Source organism: Clarias gariepinus, chromosome 9, assembly GCF_024256425.1.
Source record: "Clarias gariepinus isolate MV-2021 ecotype Netherlands chromosome 9, CGAR_prim_01v2, whole genome shotgun sequence".
In the NCBI taxonomy this organism is placed as follows: domain Eukaryota; kingdom Metazoa; phylum Chordata; class Actinopteri; order Siluriformes; family Clariidae; genus Clarias; species Clarias gariepinus.
Window position 1 is genome coordinate 37606422 of NC_071108.1, and position 21079 is coordinate 37627500.

Below are 21079 nucleotides of genomic sequence, written 5' to 3' on the forward strand. Positions count from 1 at the left end.
TTTTAGCAATTTTCATTGCCGCAAAGCAGCTTTACACAGTCAAAAGAATTATTTAAGTTTGTATGAAATGTGAATTTGTATGAATCAAAATGGTCAGTTTGTCCCTGGTGAGCAAGCCGAGGGCGACAGTGGCAAGGAAAAACTCCCTGAGATGGTAATAGGAAGAAACCTTGAGAGGAACCAGACTCAACAGGGAACCCATCCTCATTTGAGTGAAACAGAAAGCAGTAAATGATCTGCATTTATACAGTGTGTAGGGTGGGAGGCAGTTCAGCTATAATAGCTGATGTTAATTGATATTAATATGGAGTCCAGGTAGTTATTGAAGACCCAGGTAGACTTGTAAGAAGTTTCAGTCCTGAACTATCGAACTGTCAAGTCCCCAGAGAAACAGTTGCCAACACCAGTCAAGGCCCATTTTCTAGGTAGAGAGAATCATCCCCAGACACCAGACGCATCCCAGAGAGACACACGGGGCATCCATGTGACGAGATCTTCAGCCAGAAGCGGGGCACCAGGATGGGTCAGACAGGTCCGGAGGGCAGAGGGAGTCTGGATCACTGGCAGCTCAGGAACGACATGTGTAGCTCGACAGAGAGAGAGAAAGAGTGAAAGGGGGAGACAGGAGGAGAGAGGAAAGAGAAAGAGGGGGGGAAAGAGAAGAAGAGGAGAGATGGCAGTTAGGTATGGTCACAGTCACACAATGTATAATGTGAATGTATATTAACTGTAGAGTGCAAGCAGAGACTCCGGTAGGACTAACTATGACAGCATAACTAAAAGGGAGAGCCAGAAGGAAACACATACATGAGAAGGAACTGAAATGTAAAGCAAACAATCACCTCACCGTCAACAAACCTGAGTGATCAATGAGAGTGGGGAGGACAGCATCCAAACATACCAGTTCACCATAATACTCTACGTCCATGAGTCCCCCAGATCTGCTTCTTTACCTAAGGCTAATCTATTTATAAAAATGCTTGATTAAATAAATAGGTTTTTAGCCTGGACTTAAACACTGAGACTGTGTCTGAGTCCCGAATACTATTTGGAAGACTATTTCATAATTTTGGGGCTTTGTAAGAAAAAGCTCTGCCCCCAGCTGTATTTTTCACAATACACGGTACTGACAAGCAGCCTGCATCCTTTGGTCGAAGTAGGCGTGGCGGTTCGTAAGACACTAGCGGTTTGCTCAGGTACTGCGGCGCGAGACCATTTAATGCTTTATATGTCAAGAGTAGTATTTTAAAATCAATGCGAAATTTCACAGGGAGCCAATGCAGTGAAGATAAGATAGGGGTGATGTGCTCATATCTTCTGGTTCTAGTGAGGACTCTCGCTGCTGCATTCTGGACTAGCTGAAGCTTATTTATGCATCTAGCTGAACAACCAGACAGTAAGGCATTACAATAGTCCAACCTATAGGTGATAAAAGCATGAACTAGTTTTTCTGCATCGTTTAGCGACAATAAATTACTTATCCTGGCAATATTTCTGAGGTGAAAGAATGCTATCCTGTCCTATGACTAGAACTTCTGTCTTATCCGGATTTAGCAGATGGAAGTTAATTAGCATCCAATTTCTCATGTCCTGCACACATTGCTCAATTTTAGTAAGCTGTTTTTTCTCATCAGGTTTTGCTGAGACATATAACTGTGTATCGTCAGCATAACAATGAAAACTAATACCATGCTTACGGATTATGTTGCCCAGAGGAAGCATGTAAAGGGAAAAAAGCAGTGGACCTAAAACTGAACCCTGCGGAACGCCAAACTCCACTAGAGAAGATGCAGAATAATTACCATTTAAGTCTACATACTGATAACGATGGGTCAGATAGGATCTGAGCCAGGAGAGGGCTGTACCCTTAATTCCTACTACATTTTCTAATCTGTGAAGTAGAATAGCTTGATCAACGGTGTCAAAAGCTGCACTGAGGTCGAGTAATACAAGCATAGTTACACAACCCTGATCAGAGGCCAATAGGATGTCATTTACTACTTTAACGAGTGCTGTCTCTGTACTGTGATGAGGCCTAAATCCTGACTGATACAGTTCATGTATGCCATTTCTATGTAGATATGAGCATAGCTGCTCCGCTACTATCTTTTCCAGAATCTTAGAGATAAAGGGGAAGTTTGATATTGGCCTGTAACTGGACACCTGACAGGGGTCGAGGTCAGGTTTCTTAATTATTGGTTTGATAACTGCTAATTTAAAAGATTTTGGAACATAACCAATGCTGAGTGAAGAATTAATTATTCTCAACAGGGGTTCTGTTATTGCTGGTACTATCTGTTTAAGAAAATGTGTCAGTACAGGATCTAATATACAGGTTGATGAATTTGCAGAAGAGATGAGTGAAATTAGTTCATTCTCTTCAAGGGGAGTAAAGTATTCTAGGTTCTGATCTGACATGGCTAGATTAACATCTGCATCAATTACATTGTTCGGTTTCAAAACCTCAATTTTATGCCTAATATTTACAATTTTATTATTAAAAAAGTTCATGAAGTCCTCACTATTGCATGATGTTGTTGTGGAGATTTCTGCAGTGGTCTTATTTCTGGTTAATTTGGCTACAGCATTAAATAAGAATCTAGGATTATTTTTGTTATTTTCTATAAGAGTGGAGAGATATGTTGATCTAGCTACACTAAGAGCTTTTCTATAGTTCAAGATGCTCTCCTTCCATGCTTTTTGAAATACTAGCAATTTAGTTTGACGCTATTTACGTTCTAATTTCCGAGCGGTCTGTTTCAAAGTGCGCGTGTGATCATTATACCAGGGAGCAAGTTTCTTATCTCTAATAATTTTTCTTTTGACTGGAGCTACATTATCTAAGGTATAGCGAAATGTCGACTCTAAATATTCAGTCGCCTGATCGAGTTCTGTGGGGTCAGACGGTGATCTAATCGAAGTTGGGAACTCTGGGAGATTACTGATAAAACTCTGTTTGGTAGTTGATGTGAATGTACGTTTCATACGGTAGCGCGGCGCTGTGTGTACATTATTATTGTGACACACTTGAATTGAGACAAGATAGTGATCTGAGATAACTTCAGATAGTGGAATTGTGAATAAATTTCTTATACTTAATCCGAATAATATTATTAAATCTAAAGTGTGACCTGCTTTATGAGTGGGTCCTACTACACACTGATTTACTCCTACTGAGTCCAGTATGGACATAAATGCTGTTCTCAGAGGGTCTTCTGGGTTTTCAAAATGAATATTAAAATCTTCAGCAATTAACACTTTGTCTACAGAAACGACTAGGTTTGAAAGGAAATCTGCAAATTCACTAAGAAATTCAGAGTACGGCCCTGGAGGTCTGTAAATGACAATTAGCGGGATCGACTGAGCTGACTTAATATAGTTAAATACACTTATGTTACTATAAAGAATTTCAAATTAATTAAATTTGTGGGATCTATACAAATGTGTGTTCAAATCTTCTCAGGTCTGACAAGAGCAATGACAGTCTATTATTAATGCATTTACATGTACATTTAAGCATTTGTCAGATGCTCTTATCCAGAGCGACTTACAAAAAGTGCTTAGTTTACATCATTGGATACATACTTACACTGGGTTAATAGGTTAATAACTAAGTGCCATCAGTCAAACGCAACTGGGAAGAGTTTTTTTTTTAAATGGTAATTACTCCAAGTATTGAAGATGCGTCTTGAGTCGTCGTTTAAAGATGCTGTATGGAGATCTAGAGGAAGTTTGTTCCACCACCTAGGTGCCAGAAAAGAAAAGAGCCTGGATGAATGTCATCCTTGATCCCTAATAGATGGTGGAACAAGGCGAGCAGTGCCGGAGGATCGGAGGGAACGTGGTGCAGTGCGTGCACTAATCAGTGCGTGATTAGGGCAGAGAGGTAATTGGGTGCTGGGCCATTTTTAGGCGAGCATCAGGGTTTTGAATTCAGCTACAGGAAGCCAGTGGAGGAAGCAGAGGAGTGGGGTGATGTGGGACAACTTAGGAAGGTTGAAAACGATTTGCCATCATGATGGTACGATCGTAAACAGTTCTTGCCGACAGAGGCATGTCTTTTATTTGTTTGATTATCTTGTCTTTATCTAAAAAGTCGTTAGAAAGGTCATTGGCAACATCAAGCATGAATGTTTTGGTATACTCTCTATCTGCGAATGGCTTTCAGTTACTCACAATTGCTAAAGCACCAGCAAAGCGAGCTGAATTCCAGTCACCTTGTTTAGTCCTAACTAGCTTGCACTCTGCACAGTAACTCTTTCTTCCTGCTGTCCCCCGCAGGATATTTCGATGCAAATGTAGTATGGCGTGTGTCGAAGTGACGCTTTGTATTTGAGCGTTTCATTAATGCAATTTTATTATTGCATATTAGACACACAGCAGAACCTGCTCTCTCCACAAAGGGCGAATCCCTCTGTCCATTCCTGCTAAAAAGTACAACACTCCTCATCTTTTTTTCTTTTAGCCATCTTCTTCGATAAAAGGAATTGGCATTTAAGCTAGCTGACTACTTGATTAAAAGGAGGGAAGTTTACTTCCTGACCTCACAACGACTCGTGTACGTTATGCATTATCCAATAATAAACTTGGTGTTGAGCCGGAGGACAGTTGTGATTGGCTCCAGCCACACGCAACCATGAACATGAGCGGTAGGAGAAAGGGGAGTAAAGGTTTCTGTGGGTAAAAGATGCTTCACTCGATAATAATCGAAATTCCTTTTGATGATGTGACAAATGTGCAGAGCTTACACTGCTATCCCATAAACTGGCACCGAAAAAAAGGAACAATAGTATACAAGTGTGACTGTTACTGTAAAGCCTAAATACATATTTTTTTAGACTAATATACATCATCACACTGATCTACGAGTGGTGTTCAAGTCAAAGCGGGACTTGTAATGATAATTCTCTGAAACAAAGACGTAAAAACCAGCGGAATGCTTTTACGAAAAACAGTATGTCTACATACACAAATTTCGGCTATTGTTTCAGTAATGAAAATATTACAATGCAGCTAAGAACATATTATAGTTTTTGGCCCTCCAGACTGAGTGATAGTAGTAGTCTTAATGTGGGAGTGACGGAGAGGAATTGGACATGACTAAATTAGGGAGAAAATCAGGGAAAAAAACTGAATATCTTCTAGTCTGAGTCATTCGTTCTTTTGAATCTATTCCATTGCATAGCATCTATAGGAGTCACAGAAGAAGCGAACGACTAGCCAATAATAAATTAGGACTTGAAGACTCGTTGAGAACCGTTCAATTCTGTTTCCTGTGTATTGCACATAGTATTGCACTATGGGAGTTATGTGACAGCTAAAAAAACTCAAAGGTAACTACTCTTTTCTGTTTCCTGTACATAACCTACAGCTTTGTGGTGCTTTGTGCATGCGCGCGCAGTAGAAAATTAATGAATCACTCTCGAACATACTCGTTCTTCTAAAGCACGTTAAAGATCGTTCATCTTTCGTAAACGACCCATCAGTGTCCTGTACTCCTGCGACATGCTCTGTGCCTAAACACTGCTAGAGCCTGGACAGTTTGCTTTGCTTTCTGCTGTTCACATCTGGCTGAGTCAGCATTTCCTCCTTAAAGTGTCCGAGGAAAACCAGCAGACTCGTGGTTCAGTGTGCGAGGTGGACCATTAATTATTTGAATATGCTGTGTTTATTTTCCCGCCACAGTGACGGTAAGCTGAGCAAAATCACTGAATTTTGCAGGTAAAAAAAATCTAATATTGCAGCACGACCACAACTGCCTAGACTGAGAATCTCAATGGGAAGCCAGACATGTACAATGCCGCATGGTGTTAAACAAATAAATCTCTCTTTTTACACCAGATTTTAAGTATGTGTATTAACTGTGCTTTAGCTGAGCAGTTTGGTGGTTGGAACAAACTTGCCTACCGGACTAGCCTATTGCTAGGTATCCATCATACATGTTAGCTATCAAGCACAGCTGTGGCAGGATTCATACAAGTAACTTACACCCTATACACTTGTGTATGCATGAAGACAGAGTCAATATTTCACTTACCTGTGCTAGCTGCTTACTCACCAGGATTTGTCGAAGTGTTCCAGATGCTTATTGTCTGTTCTCACAGCAGGGGGTCCTTGCTTTTTGTTCGATGTTCAGACTTCCCATGAGCTCCTGCATGAGTCATTTTACTCAATCACTCATTCCAAACCAACATAAAGAATATTGATTTGGAATGAGTGATGATTATAGTTCTTGAAACTAGTCAGTATAATTACTTTATTTCCAAACATTTTGATTGACATGTATCAAAAATATTAAGTGATTGTTAAAAATAGAATTTAGTTAGTCAAATGCTAATTTCTAATTGTAATATGAACTTAAATTATAGTGTAAATTTAAGACAAAATTAATAGTTGTTTCTTTAGGCATTTATGTTGATATGTCTAACTCAAACAATGACATATGTGATTTTTAGAGATCTTATTAAGGTAACAACCTTTTTATTATTGTGAAATTTACAGGACCACAGAATCATTTTTAAAGTGAGGAAAGAAAATGATCAGTGGCGATCTCTAATGGTAGTGAGAAAGAGGAGTCTGGGTCTGAGAGGGATGATAGAGTACAGGAAGTACAGGAAGTACAGGAAGTACCGGAAGTACAGGGAGTACAGGAAGTGCAGGGAGTACAGGGAGTACAGGAAGTGCAGGAAGTGGAGATAGATTGAAGCTTTCTGCAGTCGGCTTTAGGCAGGATAGCAAGGGTGATGTTAAAGGTTTACCAGGTAACAGTCACATTTGTAAAGAGGGACAGCAGTGATATCTGTGGCAGGGGAGGGGGATCAGAAGACCAGGTCAAAGGAATTCCCTCTCGTGTGTGTGCAAGTGCAGCTGTTATAAATGCAATTAAGATAGAGAAGGAGAATATTGGTGTGTGTGTGTGTGTGTGTGTGTGCACATGTACAAGTGCCAAAGTGACTCTGCACACAAATTCTATTCCTATTTTATTTTATACACTTATAAACACACATACACACACTATTATAAAAGCTGAATGCATTATACACAGCCATGTTACATCATTAAACTGTTCCTTAATCCAGAGGGAGAAACGCAGAGGACTTTAATCTTGTGCAGCTAATCTTCAAGAAGCTTTAGTTTATTTTATGCTGTAAAACAGAGAAGAGGACACAATGAAGAATCGTTAGTGAAGATACCATCACACCTAAAGTTTTTTTAAAAGAAGAAGAAGAATTACACACTTTTAAAGAATATTTTGTGAATGCTTTCTTTCTCAAAACAGTGTAAAAAAAATCGTTTTTATGGTTATTAAGGTCAAGGTCAGTTGTAAAAAACTCTCTGATACAGTCATATGTCCTTTAAATGTTGTAATGATGTCATTGTTTATTTTATATAATTGCACCATGGCTCCAAATCACACCCGAACCAGTTTTAGTGTTAAAGGTTAAAGGGAAAAATGTATGATGATTTTAAAAATTGTGTTTACAAACAACCTTGAGCAAGGAACAAATATATAAAATGGTGTTTACTGCATTTTGTAAATCTAACTGTTAACACCCATAACATTAACCATTTAAACCAATAATGTTATAGTGTACAAGACTGAGGATGGAGCGATACGCCAGTAAACCTTTGTTCATTAACACCATTCATCACTGCATTTACAATGGCAACTCTTAAGGCTTAAGAAAGCTGGGCATCAATACTGTACAGCGGTGTCAAAGACGTGACTGGGATCAGGCTCATCTCTTCTGGAAATGTGTTTTGTGGTCAGACAATTTTCTAACAAAATTTCAAACAAAAGTCAAATTGAGTCAAGTCAAGTAGGCTTTTATTGTCACTCTTCACCATATACAGTTTAGTACACAGTAAAGCGCAGTGTTGCCAACGATTTTCAATGGAAAATAGCTAAAGTCTGCTTGAAAAGTCGCCAAATGTCGTTAGATGATGTCATGCGTATATTTGCATATTGATGACGTAATTACGTCGTATTTGCATTCACCGTGTTTTCCATAATCCTTTCTCACGTGTCAACTGTCAGCTGCCGTGCGGTCACAGGAATATGCTGTGTCTTTCAGCCGGAGCTAGCGCTCACTGATCAGAGCAGACACAGGGAGATGAGTAACTGTACCGGGAAAGCAAGACCTCGTGTTTACAGGACAGTACTGACAAACAAACACACACGCACACGCCCGCGCGCATAAACGAAAACACTTATCTGTCTGGATTTATTTTACTTTTTTTTAAAGGTAAAGTGCAGGTTAATTTGCTTTATTTTCACTTTATACTTCGTATTAATTATTTTTGTGTATTTATTTTTTTGGGCTGTGGAATGACTAATTTAAGTGTCCATTATTTCCTATGGGAAAATCTGCTTTGATTTACGAGCCCGCTTCCTGAATGAGTTATGCTCATAATCCAAGGTTTCACTGTACAACATTAATAATTTAACATCAGTCACAGAGGTACTCTAAAGTGTGTCTGTTATTGCTTCATCTAGCTTAAATACCCCTTAGATAAACCTTTGCTTCACAGCTTCCAAAATGCACCATTTTAGCTTTAAAGCAGCTACTGCTAAACAACCAGCCTGGGTAAGGTAACTTCATCTATGAGGTCACAATAGGGGAACGATATATTTGACTTGTTTAAGCTCAGGCCAATACAAAAATGATCAAAAGACAAAAAGAAGGAAATGTTTTTTTTTTCCTCTACCCTTACATTTTTTGTTTTTTGTAGTGCAGTTTCTATTTATGTGGTTTATGGACATTTCTGCACAAGAACACCTGGCAATTCGGAAGTGCAAGCAGTTCCAGAAATGGTTGTATATTAATAAAGTGTGCGCTGATCTTAATAATGGTGGAGAATTTTGTGATGGAAATAGTAAAAACAAGTTATTTAAATAAACAAGGAAGTTTCTGTGTCTGTAAAAATGAGAAACTGTTAATACTATTTAGCTTGTTTAAATAGCACACTATCTCTAAAAAACTATTCAGTCAGTTGTCATGGTAACTAGTTAAAGGATGGCGCTGTTTTGATTATTGGCTTACAGTATTTTTGATTATAAGACCCATTTACAAACTTAATTCTTTTGATTGTGTAAAGCTGCTTTGTGATGATGTAAATCGTTAAAAGCGCTATACAAATAAAATTTAATTAAAAAATTAATTAATTAATTAATTAATTGGCAACACTGGTGAAACGAAGCAATGCTCCTGCAGGACTAAGTCAAATGCTAATGATTTTCAGGTGCTACGTGCAACATAAATTAACAACATAAATTAACAGAAACTAACTAGCTAAATAAGAAACCTAATTAATTGGCTAACTGAGACAACCCTAACCCTAACTCTTGCTAATGAGACCCAGTATGGTCGTATCATTAGCAAACTTGATGATGTGATTCGAACTGTGTCGCTACACAGACATGAGTCAGCAGTGTGAACAGTAGGGGACTGAGCACACAGGCTTGGGGGGCCCCAGTACTCAGTGTGGTGGAGCAGTTCCCGATCAGTACTGACTGAGGCCTTCCGGTCAGAAAGTCCAGGATATAGTTACAGAGGGAGGTGTTCAGACCCCACAGGCTCAGCTGCCCTAATCGGGTGTTGGGGGATGATGGTATTGAATGCTGAACTGACATCAAACGTAGGTGTCTTTATTATTCACGTGTGACAAGATGGAGTGTGGTGGAGATGGCATCGTCAGTTGAACGGTTAGGACGATACGCAAACTGCAGTGGATCCAGTGTGGGGGGCAGCAGGGTCTTTATGTGTCTCATGACGAGCTAGAAGCACCTTATGATATATGCAACAGGATGGTAGTAATTGAGACAGGACACAGAAGACTTCTTCGGCACGGGGACGATGGTGGTGGACTTGAAGCATGTGGGAATGATAGAGCTGCTCAGTGAGATGTTGAAGATGTCATTAAGAACATCTGTCAGCTCTTTAGCACATTCTCTGAGCACACTGCCGGGGATATTGTCGGGACCAGCAGCTTTTCGTGAGTTGATTCTGCATAGAGTTTTCCTTACATCAGCTGTGGTGAGACACAGCACCTGGTCGTTCGGAGGGGGGATTGTCTTTCTAGCCGTCATGCCATTCTAGCCGTGTTGAACCAAGTGTAGAAGTTGTTTAGGATGTTGTCAGGAATGTCGTCATGTTCTCTGGGACAAAGTAGAAACGGACTAGCCAAGCTTGTATATCAGCACAAGGTGCTAAAATCAACATCAGTCATGGTATGCGGGTGTGGCAGTGCCCGCGGCAGGAGTAAACCATTAGTGCAGAACAATATGAGACATCCCTGGATTGGGTCACACATGCATGGCTGCTACACACAGAGTACGGATGTGAGACTGGCCTGTCTGCTCTAACTCAGAGTGTGTGGTGCATTATGAAGCATGATTGGAAGAATAAAAGAAACTCCCACCAAAAAAAAACTGGACTCACTTGTGTCTTCAGTTACCATACGCTTAAAATAAAATGAGTGCTAATTTACAAAATTAAAAAAATACATTTAAAAAGTAGTGTTTTACTGTTACTGTGGCATAAATAGATTTGATTGCTTTTCCTAGCAATTGTCATGCTGCCCCAACATGTTTGGAGTTTGAGTTGTGCTATAATGGCAGGAAGGACCACTGACACAGACACATAGGATTTAAATATAAAATCATAATTCGTGCATTTTACTGTGACCAGAATTGTACTCTGTGACAATTTGATAAGAACTACAATATAATCACCCAATAATTACTCACTGCAGTGTCTCCAGTTTACAGTGTGGATCCTTCAATAGATCAGAGAGCAGCTTCACTCCTGATTCTCCTGGTTTATTGTAGTCCAGGTTCAGCTCTCTTAGGCGTGATGAGGAGTTCGATCTCAAAGCTGAAGCCAAAGCAGTACAACCCTCTTCTGTTATATTGCACCGTGTGAGTCTGCAGACCAAAAAGAGAATAACTTAATATTTAACTTCTTCTGACTGGGTTAGAAACTGGGATGAAAATTCTGGTAAATTAAAGTGTAAAAGAGATTCACGTTTACAGAAAATTTCAAGCAGAATACTGTGATGAGATCCTTAAAAATCAACAGAAAACTTTAAAAACACCAAATTAATGTGACAACTTGAGGTGACTCCAACATATTTGTTTATGCAAACTTTACACACAATCATTCATGAACAGCACCAGCACATTACAGGAACTCAGCTGGGAATTCCTGCCACATCCCCATTACGGTCCTGACCTCAAGCCATTTCCACGTGTTTGGGCCTTGAGAATGGGAGGCCAGCATTTCAGACGTGAGGCAGGCAGTCCGATCATGACTCCGGAGTACTGAGAAACCTTTCTACCATGATGGTGTCCAAGCACTAGTGAAATGCTGGGAGAAGTGCATTAGTGTAGCTGGGGATTTTATAGTGAAATAAAGGGAGGTCTTACAGCGAAATCAAAAGTGTTTAGTTTGAATCAAACACTCCTCATAGTTTATATTCATTTAAAATGACTCTGGGGATTTGATTAAATGGATCTAGATAACTTTATGGCCTTCTTGTTTATTAAAAAACAATATTGATCTTACTCCAGTATCTCCAGTGTACAGTGTGGATCCTCCAGTCCAGCGGAGAGCATCTTCACCCCTGAATCCTGCAGGTTATTGTCCCACAGATTCAGTTCTCTCAGACTGGAGGAGTGGAGAACTGAGGACAGAACTCTACAGCTTTCCACTAAGAGATCACACAAACACAATCTGGAATAGAAATAATAACATATTAGTATGCCTTATACTGTAAAACAGTTTAATATGACCATTTTTACTCAGTCCAGGATTTTACAGTTAGCACAGTATAGCAAATAAAGTGTTTTAAGGTGGAGGTTTTAGTGTGAACTGAAAGATACTGGATACTTTAGTCTTATACAGGTATCCAATTATTGAGAAAGTTCTATTTAAACTATTGCACACACATTATGGGGAATCTAAGGGTAATTTGAGGACGCCTGCTGCATGTCTTTTGACTGTGCAAACTCCACCCACACAGACCCGAAGTAGGAATCAAATTCTCCACCCTTGAGGTGCTAGGCCCTAATGCTATCCACTACACCACTGTGTAGAAGTAAGTTTATTTTTTATTAATTTTGCTCATGATATAATGGATCAAAATCACATAACTTTTATCCAACTGTTCTTATTATATAAACGATGCTCTGTGGTGCAATAAATTACCCAATATACTTCAACATCAAAGCATGTGACTAGGGGGCACTGGTGGCTCAGTGGTAGGTGTTTCGCCCACCATGCGGAAGGCCTGGGTTCGATTTCCAGCCACTGGATGCAGTGCCGGTCCCAAGCCCGGATAAAACGGGAGGGTTGCATCAGGAAGGGTATCCGGCGTGAAACCTGTGCCGAGTTGTAGTGCGGACCGGGTACTCCGCTGTGGCCACCCCTCGCCGGGAGCAGCCCAAAGACCGAACAACAACATCAAAGCATGTGACTAAGTTGACAATTTTTATAATTAATTTTTATTCAGGTTTTTTTTTCCATATTTTTTGTTACCTTTATTTAAATTCTTTGTGTGGAAGATTTGTCACAACTCAGGAGAGCGAAGCTGATTCTCCATCACAGTGTGCTTTAAATCTGTCTTTACTACTTTCTGTTTTATTTGTGTCACTTTCATCACAGTTTACATCTATCCTGGGTTCTCTAAAGCTCAGGCCTTTTGGACATTTTTTATTTTGTGTTCTATTTAAATGCACAGATGAGTTTCTGATTGTTTTTCACATACAGTATTGAGCGTAAGAGCATGATGATCTGACCTCAGTGTCTCCAGTGTACAGTGTGGATTCTCCAGTCCAGCAGAGAGAAACTTCACTCCTGAATCTTGTAATTTATTATCAGTCAGGTCCAGTTCTCTCAGTCTGGAGGAGTTTGAGCTGAGAACTGAGGACAGAGATCTACAGCTCTCACCTGTGAGACAGCAACCATACAATCTGTTAAAGAAATGATTACACATTAGAACACGTTTTAACTGTTGGTTTAAATAAAAATGCACCGCCTTTTACATTTGCCTAATTTTCAGCTTGAATTTGAGTGTATGAATTATTACAATTTCAATTCACAAAAACAACAGCAACAATAGCACAACAATAGCACTTTTAGCAATGCTCATTGTCACAAAGCAGTTTCAAGGAACCAAAAAAAATATGTGTGAGTCAAAATGATCAGAAGGAAACACAGACATGAGAGCGAACAATCACCGAGTCCCCCAGATCTGCTCCTTTACCTAAGGCTAATCTATTTATAAAAATGCTTGATTAAATAAATAGGTTTGGTAATATTATCTACATGATCTTCAAATGAAAGATTGGTTCAGTCTCAGCAGCTCCCTTTTCAACCTGATCATTTTGATTTATACACATTTTCTCACGTCATACACATTTCCATCATTTTCCTTTGATTGTTGTAAAGCTGCCCTGCAATAATGGCCATTGTTAAAAGTGCTATACAAATAACATTTAATTTCATTCAATTTTATAGAATTGATTAAACTAACTCCTGTACACGGGAAAGTAAAGGGAAGGAGAGGTGCATACATGCTGCGGAAAAAAGTGCAATAGATGGGGATGGGAAATCTGTAGATAAACCCAGACTGCATGCTTGATTCAGCTCTAACAAGTTATTTTGTTTCTGTCTTGTCTTGACCGAACAAAAGAAGTTAAACTTGTAATCATAAGACGATAGATCAGAAACCCCTTAGTGTAGAATAGTAATGTGTTGTACCCACCAGTTTGAGACTGATCTTAACAGGCACAAATTTAGTTAGTTGAGCTGGCTACATTGTCTAGCACACAATTGTCTGCAGTCCAGTTAGGTTTACTCGCTGGTCGAGGGTCTGAGAACCAGAATGAAAGTATTGGGTTGGTGTCCTCATATCTGGAGAGGCCCACAGTACACTAGATGTATTTTGATGTGGATGTGGCAATGTTTTGATAAAGGTACACAAAGGTGGTACAATAGCTGAGTGAAGTAGCTACATGAAGGATCCCCATGGAACTATCTCCAGCTATACTGTGTATGTGTAAGGAACTTCACATTCGGCCACCTTTAGATAACTTAAAAGTGTAATATTATTTTAATGCCATGTGGGGCCCAGTCCAATTCTGATCCACAATTCTGATCCACATGATCATCTAATGAGATTTAGACTTTATTTAGTCAGTGATAGGAAAGTTTACTGCCACACAAAGATTCGTGATCCTTCTTCCCTTAACAAGATGTTTTATCCACTGGTTTCTTACCCATGGCCAATTTTTATCACCAGTAAGCCAACAGCCATCAGTCATCATATTGACCCAGCAAACTGCCTGTGACACCTCAGCTAAATAAATCTCACCAACCAGCAAAAATCACAATACACCCATCACTGATGCCAACATTTACATACCTCTGTTAGGAATGGTTTACACATCTACACACAACATACATTTGCAGACTATGTATAATCAGAAATATATGATGAGTTATGATGAACTCACCCCAGTTTCTCTAATCTACAGTGTGGATTCTCCAGTCCAGCAGAGAGCAGCCTCACTCCTGAATCCTGTAGTTTGTTGTTACTCAGGTCCAGTTCTCTCAGACTTGAGAAATTTGAGCCGAGAACTGAGGACAGAGTTCTACAGCTTTTATCTGTCAGATTACACAAACACAGCCTGAAGGAAGAAATGGTCATATACATTAATATACTGAATGATATAACACACAGCTTCAAAAGTAGAACAAATTAAAGCATCAAAACTTCTCCCTAATGTGGTCACCTGCTTGTTCCCCATCACACAACGCCTAACGTGTGCTACTTTCAGAATAGATTCAAATTATTCAGAGATACAAAGACATGTATTTGAACTGGTGCTCATGCAACATCAAAGGTGGGCATTAGAGGAAAGTGTGATTCATCTTCTTACACTAGACACCCATAATATACTAATGACTAACAGATTGTATGCTCCTACCAATTCAACAGGCATTTGTACCTCCTTTAGAATAACCTGAGCTCAGAATATTTTCTGTGCGGAATTACACGTCCTCTCTGCTTCCATGTAGGTTTCCTTCAGGTTTTCCACTTTTCCAAACCGGAGTACCCAGGGGGAACCCACCAAGCACAGGGAGAACATGCAAACTCCATGCACACAGAGCCAGGAATCGAGTCTGGCCAGGAATCAAACCCAGACCCTGGAGGTGCAAGGCGACAGTGCTAACCACTACACCACCGTGCCACCAGGGCTTGTTATTGAAATTTCAAGTATAGATTACAGATTAAAACAGGACAAACTACAGAACAAACAGGCCATAATATCTCTGAGCCACTGGGCGTGAGTGGGTGACGTGGCATTCTTCCACTAAAATAAAAGTGAACGCCTGGCCAGGAGGGAGGCAAAAGAAAATAATCAACGTTTATCTGAAAAGAGCAATCAGGGGGGTCGGTTCAAGATTGCAATTTAGTATGTAAGATAGGGTTGGAAAGACATTCCTCCAGAAGTATACGTTCAGGGTTAAAACAGCCTGATGACATACACAGAGAAAACGTTCATTATTCAAGAAATCTATTATAAAGAGATGATCTGACCTCAGTATCTCCAGTGTACAGTGTGGATTCTCCAGTCCAGCAGAAAGCAGCTTCACTCCTGAATCCTGCAGGTCATTGTTTGTCAGGTCCAGTTCTCTCAGTCTGGTGGAGCTTAAACTGAAAACTGGGAACAGAACTCTACAGCTTTCCTCTTTCAGATTGCAACAACAGAACCTGGAAAACAAAGGGATATATATCTGTTAGTATGGTTCTGTATATTTTAGTTTTGCTGAGCACCCCTATTTTTATCATTTGTTAACAGCTTGTATGGTTTAAGTGCTGTGGGGATAAGTGGATTTTATAAAAAAATAATAAAAAGAATCACCAAACATGGCCTGTTTCTTTCACAGATGGGGTGAAAAAATGAGTAAGGAGCAAAGCATGGGAACTGGACCAGATGTTGTTGCCAGAGGTGGTGTGTAAATGGGAGATGATGTCAGACACCAAGTGGCAACACCAATGTAAGTCTCACAGTTCAATCCATAATGCTATAGCATCATGGGGCTTTTGATGATGATCTTAAGACTGACAACAGCTCTTCTGGAGTGCAACAGTAATTATTACATGCACACAAGCTGATGCACAGATAGGTGTGGTGTGTTTTCAACAATTATTACAAGGCTTTTTAAAGTCCTGCTTTGTTGTTGCAGGTGACCACGAGTCCTCTCCGTGGGGGCCACAAATTCAAATTTTATTTGTCACATAGACAGTCATACACAGTACGATATGCATATGCTCAGTGGTTAAGGCATTGGACTACGGTTGGAAGATCCCAGGTTCAAACCCCACAACCACCAAGTTACCACTGTTGGGCCCTTGAGCGCGGCCCTTAACCCTCAACTGCTCAGATGTGTAATGAGATAAAAATGTAAGTCGCTCTGGATAAGAGCGTATGCCTAAATGTAAATGTTGACAATTTGTGGTGGTAACATGGAGATAGAAGTTTTGCTGTAATGTGGTGAGAAAGATGTTTAGCTATACACTATTATGCTAGGTTAATCGACATGTTGCTAGTAAATACAGTAGCATACCGAGCCGTAGTGAGGTTAGTATCGTAGGGATTGTTGCCATAGTAATGCTGGTTGAAAAGGAATATTTCAAAGAACATATTTTGACGTACATTCTAAAGTAAGTTTAGTTAGTAATGATTTTATTACAAATAAAATTAATAAATACATTTCTGAAGATATAAATGTGTTTTCTAATTATTGCCAATGATAAAAAGTTTTACTTAATTTCCAACTTTGCCATTATCTACTGAACCCACTAACATTGGGCCAATGGACAAAATGACATTGGACCAAACACTGATACCAACATATCTATGCACTGTTGTTGGCCCAGCGTTGGCCCTTCAGCAGTTTGCTGTGTTGGTTCTTGGCTTTTACTTGTTAAATTGCTTGAAAATATTTACATTACCTGAGTGTCTCCAGTTTACAGTCATAGTTGTCCAGTCCAGCAAAAAGCAATTTAATTTCTGACAACTGCAGTTTGTTGCCACTCAGGTCCAGTTCTCTGAAGGAGTTTAAACTGAGAACCAAGGACAGAGCTCTATAGCTTTCTTCTGAGAGATTGCACCAACATAGCCTAAAAGGCAAAAATACATATAATTAATTAATAGATAGATAGATAGATAGATAGATAGATAGATAGATAGATATTTATACAATTATATATATCGAACATTCTTTTCTTTTCTACACAAGTGGCAAGATCCCGAACACAGAAATGAGACAGAATCCTAAAGTAATAATAGAAAAAGTCCAAAAAACTAGCTTTTAATATATTATGTCATGCTTATTAGTATTCTATAGTATTAGTTACAGCATTCACTTCACTATTTTATTTCACGTTTAACCCATCCACACTGTGTACACTGCAGTTCACTACAATGCTCATCATGCATCATGTGAAAATGTGCTACAGCTTCTTAATCCTGATAAGACAGAATTTATAGACATAGGGCCACATGCAGCTAGAGGCAAGCTTTTTGATTACACTGTAACTTTAAATGGCCTTTCTGTTCACCACAGAATTATCACCAAGTTAAGGAATATATTGTTACTAAACGATGCAGAAAAACTAGTTCATGCTTTTATCACCTCTAGGTTGGACTATTGTAATGCCTTACTGTCTGGTTGTTCAACTAGGTGTTTAAACAAGCTTCAATTAGTCCAGAATGCAGCAGCGAGAGTCCTCACTAGAACCAGAAGATACGAGCACATCACCCCTATCTTATCTTCACTTCATTGGCTCCCTGCATTGATTTTAAAATACTACTCTTGACATATAAAGCATTAAATGGTCTCGCGCCGCAGTACCTGAGCGAACTGCTAGTGTCTTACCATCCGCCACGCCTACTTCGATCAAAGGATGCAGGCTGCTTGTCAGTACCACGTATTATTAAAACTACAGCTGGGGGCGGAGCTTTTTCTTACAAAGCCCCAAAGTTATGGAATAGTCTTCCAAATAGTGTTCGGGACTCAGACACAGTCTCAGTGTTTAAGTCCAGGCTAAAAACCTATTTATTTAGCCAAGCATTTTTATAAATAGATTAGCCTTAGGTAAAGGAGCAGATCTGGGGGACTCATGGACGTAGAGTATTATGGTGAACTGGTATGTTTATATTCTAATTTTATTTGTCACATACACAGTCATACACAGTGCAGTATGCAGTGAAATGCTTATTGTTTATTGTTTGATCAAAAAGAAAGTGACAAACGCTAAGATATTGTTAAATCAACTTTAGCTTTTATTATGGCACAATGTGGTGTTCAATTCATGTGTGAAAATGATTCCTTCTGCTCCCATAACTACCTGCCACACTCCTCAAATATGTCCTGAAATATGGCCATCAGGCAAGAAACCCTCCATAGATGTGATCCTCTGGTGGTTCAGTACATTCAGGTGGTCAGCTGACTTCATTTTATTGCCCCATAACGTTACTGAGTCTAGACCTGAGTAACTGATCAACCCCAGATCATAACACTGTCTCCAGAGGCTTGTACAGTGGACACTATGCATGATGGGAGCATCGCTTCTGAGCATCTGAGTAGTTGAGGGTACTGACTAAAATACCATCAGTATACAGGGGTTTGACCAAAGGTTTAAAGACAGCACATGCCATGTATTATAGTTCTCCCTGTGTATAAACAAATGATGTCACTAATTTTAGTTTTCTCCAATCTTTTAGATTCAGCCTTTTGTGATCCAGAAGCTATTAGTGCAGAGGAAGTGAGATATTTAAGATGACATACTGTAATGTTATCAGATAACATGTGTTCTTGCTGAACCCTTCTGTGACTGGTTGTGAATGTGGGTTGCTCTCTCCTCAGTACTGCAGAGCGTACAGACCTACTCTCAGCTCACAGTTAGTGTAATTAATGGCCCACTACAGTGCAATCAATCGTCTTTTTAGATTGAGGCGAGAGCAGTGTGTGGTGTGTAGATGAGGTTATTGGTAGTTGAGACTCTATGATGTGTGATATTATGACAGAGAACTGTCAGAGCTGCTAATCACACACCACACTGTAAATTACTAATGAGTTCCATAGTGCCTGTTTAATAAAAAATAATCTATCTAAGCCATGTCCAGCACCAGTATTTGGAGCACAACAAATATACTGTAATGTGTTCACTTTTGTTGAAAAGTAAGGAATATTCTTTAGAGCAGCTTTTCCCATGGTCACCACATGCACTGTAGGAAATGTCTTCTAAACGTGACTTGGTTTGTACTGACCTGACCTTATATTAAATTAATACATTATGTTCTATGTCTCAGGAGTTCGATCCTGTGCGGTGCAATGATCTGACCTCAGTTTCTCCAGTGCACAGTGTGGATCCTCCAGTCCAGCAGAGAGCAGGATCACTCCTGAATCCTGCAGGTCTCTGTAACTCAGGTCCAGTTCTCTCAGACTGGAGCAGTTTGAGCTGAGAACTGAGGACAGAACTCTACAGCTCTCATCTGTCAGGTTGGAAAATTTAAGTCTAGAAGGGAAATTGATAAACAATTCATATGATTAAACAATAAGATGTTCATCGATGTGCATAAACTGTTGTACTGTAGCTACAGTAGCTGTAGAAAGTTTTAAAATCATCTCTAAAGAGTTTAAACTCCACCAGTGGAGAGTTAGACAGATTGTGTGCTAATGAGGGATGGTCAAGACAATCGTTACCTTCCCCGGCAGTGTTCTAACACAAAATAACACCGGTTACCTTCTAAGCAACTAAAAGCTTATCTCACTTTGTTTAATGTTAATGTTTAGGAGTCCACTGTTACTGAACAATAAATGAAATCACTGCATCGCAGTATAAACCCCATTACCTGTGAAACATGTTGGTATGATGGTTTACTGCATCTAGGACAATATAGGATGACATGCCATCATTGATGGAACTATGAATTCAGAATTATACTACTACTGTCCTCCTTTGGTGAGTATGGGGCCGGCCCATCCCTGCAATCGAGCAGCTGAAACCTGAGTGTGAGTATTCAAAAGGCTTTAAATAATGAGCTGTGAGGCACGATCAGGGTGGAACATGCCAGTAGCAGCCAATAAAATGTAACACTAATCGATTTGATGCAAATTTTGACATTGTCATTGGTCCTTTCAACTAATTGATATTAAACAGGTACAGTGGTGTAGTAGTTAGCTCTGTCGCCTTACACCTCCAGGGTCTGGGTTCGATTCCCAGCCAGGAATCCCAACACAGTCCTCCCACAGTCCAAAGACATGCAGATTAGGCTAATTGGCGCTTCCAAATTGCCTATAGTGTGTAAATGGATGTGTGTGTGTGTGCCCTGAAATAGATTGGCACCCTGTCCTAGAATGGTAGTATGGAACTACCAATTCAATTCAATTCAATTTTATTTATATAGCGCTTTTAACAATGGTCATTGTCCCAAAGCAGCTTGATACCATTCCATACAAAAATTACATAAATATACCTGCCCGTTCAGCTGCTCTTATTGTTTTATATTTCATTAGACATTCTTCAAATATTTTCTATATTGTGTATTTTTGCTGTACAGTTATTTATTTATTTATTTTATTTTATTTTATTTTTTTAACTTTAGTTTTTATATTTTATTTTATTATTTTCTAGTTTTATTTACCCTATATTTTAATTCTCATATTAGTCTTTATTTTAGGTCATGAGCAGTTGCCTAAGCATTTCACTGCATATCGTACTGTGTATGACTGTGTATGACTGTGTATGAGTGTGTATGAGTGTGTATGACTGTGTATGAGTGTGTATGACTGTGTATGAGTGTGTATGAGTGTGTATGACTGTGTATGAGTGTGTATGAGTGTGTATGACTGTGTATGAGTGTGTATGAGTGTGTATGACTGTGTATGTGTGTGTATGAGTGTGTATGACTGTGTATGACTGTGTATGAGTGTGTATGAGTGTGTATGAGTGTGTATGAGTGTGTATGACTGTGTATGACTGTGTATGAGTGTGTATGTGA

At 39.4% G+C, this 21079-nt stretch overlaps 1 protein-coding gene across 4 annotated transcripts in view; it reads right to left on the reverse strand.

Moving 5' to 3' along the window:
- Positions 1 to 6706: 6706 nt before the first annotated feature.
- LOC128530804 (ribonuclease inhibitor-like) overlaps positions 6707 to 21079 on the reverse strand; it is a 16680-nt gene continuing 2307 nt past the window's right edge. For 2 of the 4 annotated variants that reach the window (XM_053504934.1, XM_053504935.1), the window contains exons 3-10: positions 19420 to 19593; positions 17026 to 17193; positions 15607 to 15780; positions 14519 to 14692; positions 12800 to 12973; positions 11568 to 11735; positions 10751 to 10927; positions 6709 to 7145 (exon numbers count right to left, since the gene is read on the reverse strand). In XM_053504934.1, the coding sequence (XP_053360909.1) occupies positions 7136 to 7145; positions 10751 to 10927; positions 11568 to 11735; positions 12800 to 12973; positions 14519 to 14692; positions 15607 to 15780; positions 17026 to 17193; positions 19420 to 19593 (1219 nt within the window). In that variant the 3' untranslated portion in view covers positions 6709 to 7135. Of the gene's footprint in view, positions 7146 to 10750; positions 10928 to 11567; positions 11736 to 12799; positions 12974 to 14518; positions 14693 to 15606; positions 15781 to 17025; positions 17194 to 19419; positions 19594 to 21079 lie in introns of all 4 variants that reach the window. The other 2 variants (XM_053504933.1, XM_053504936.1) reach the window with 2 other exon arrangements.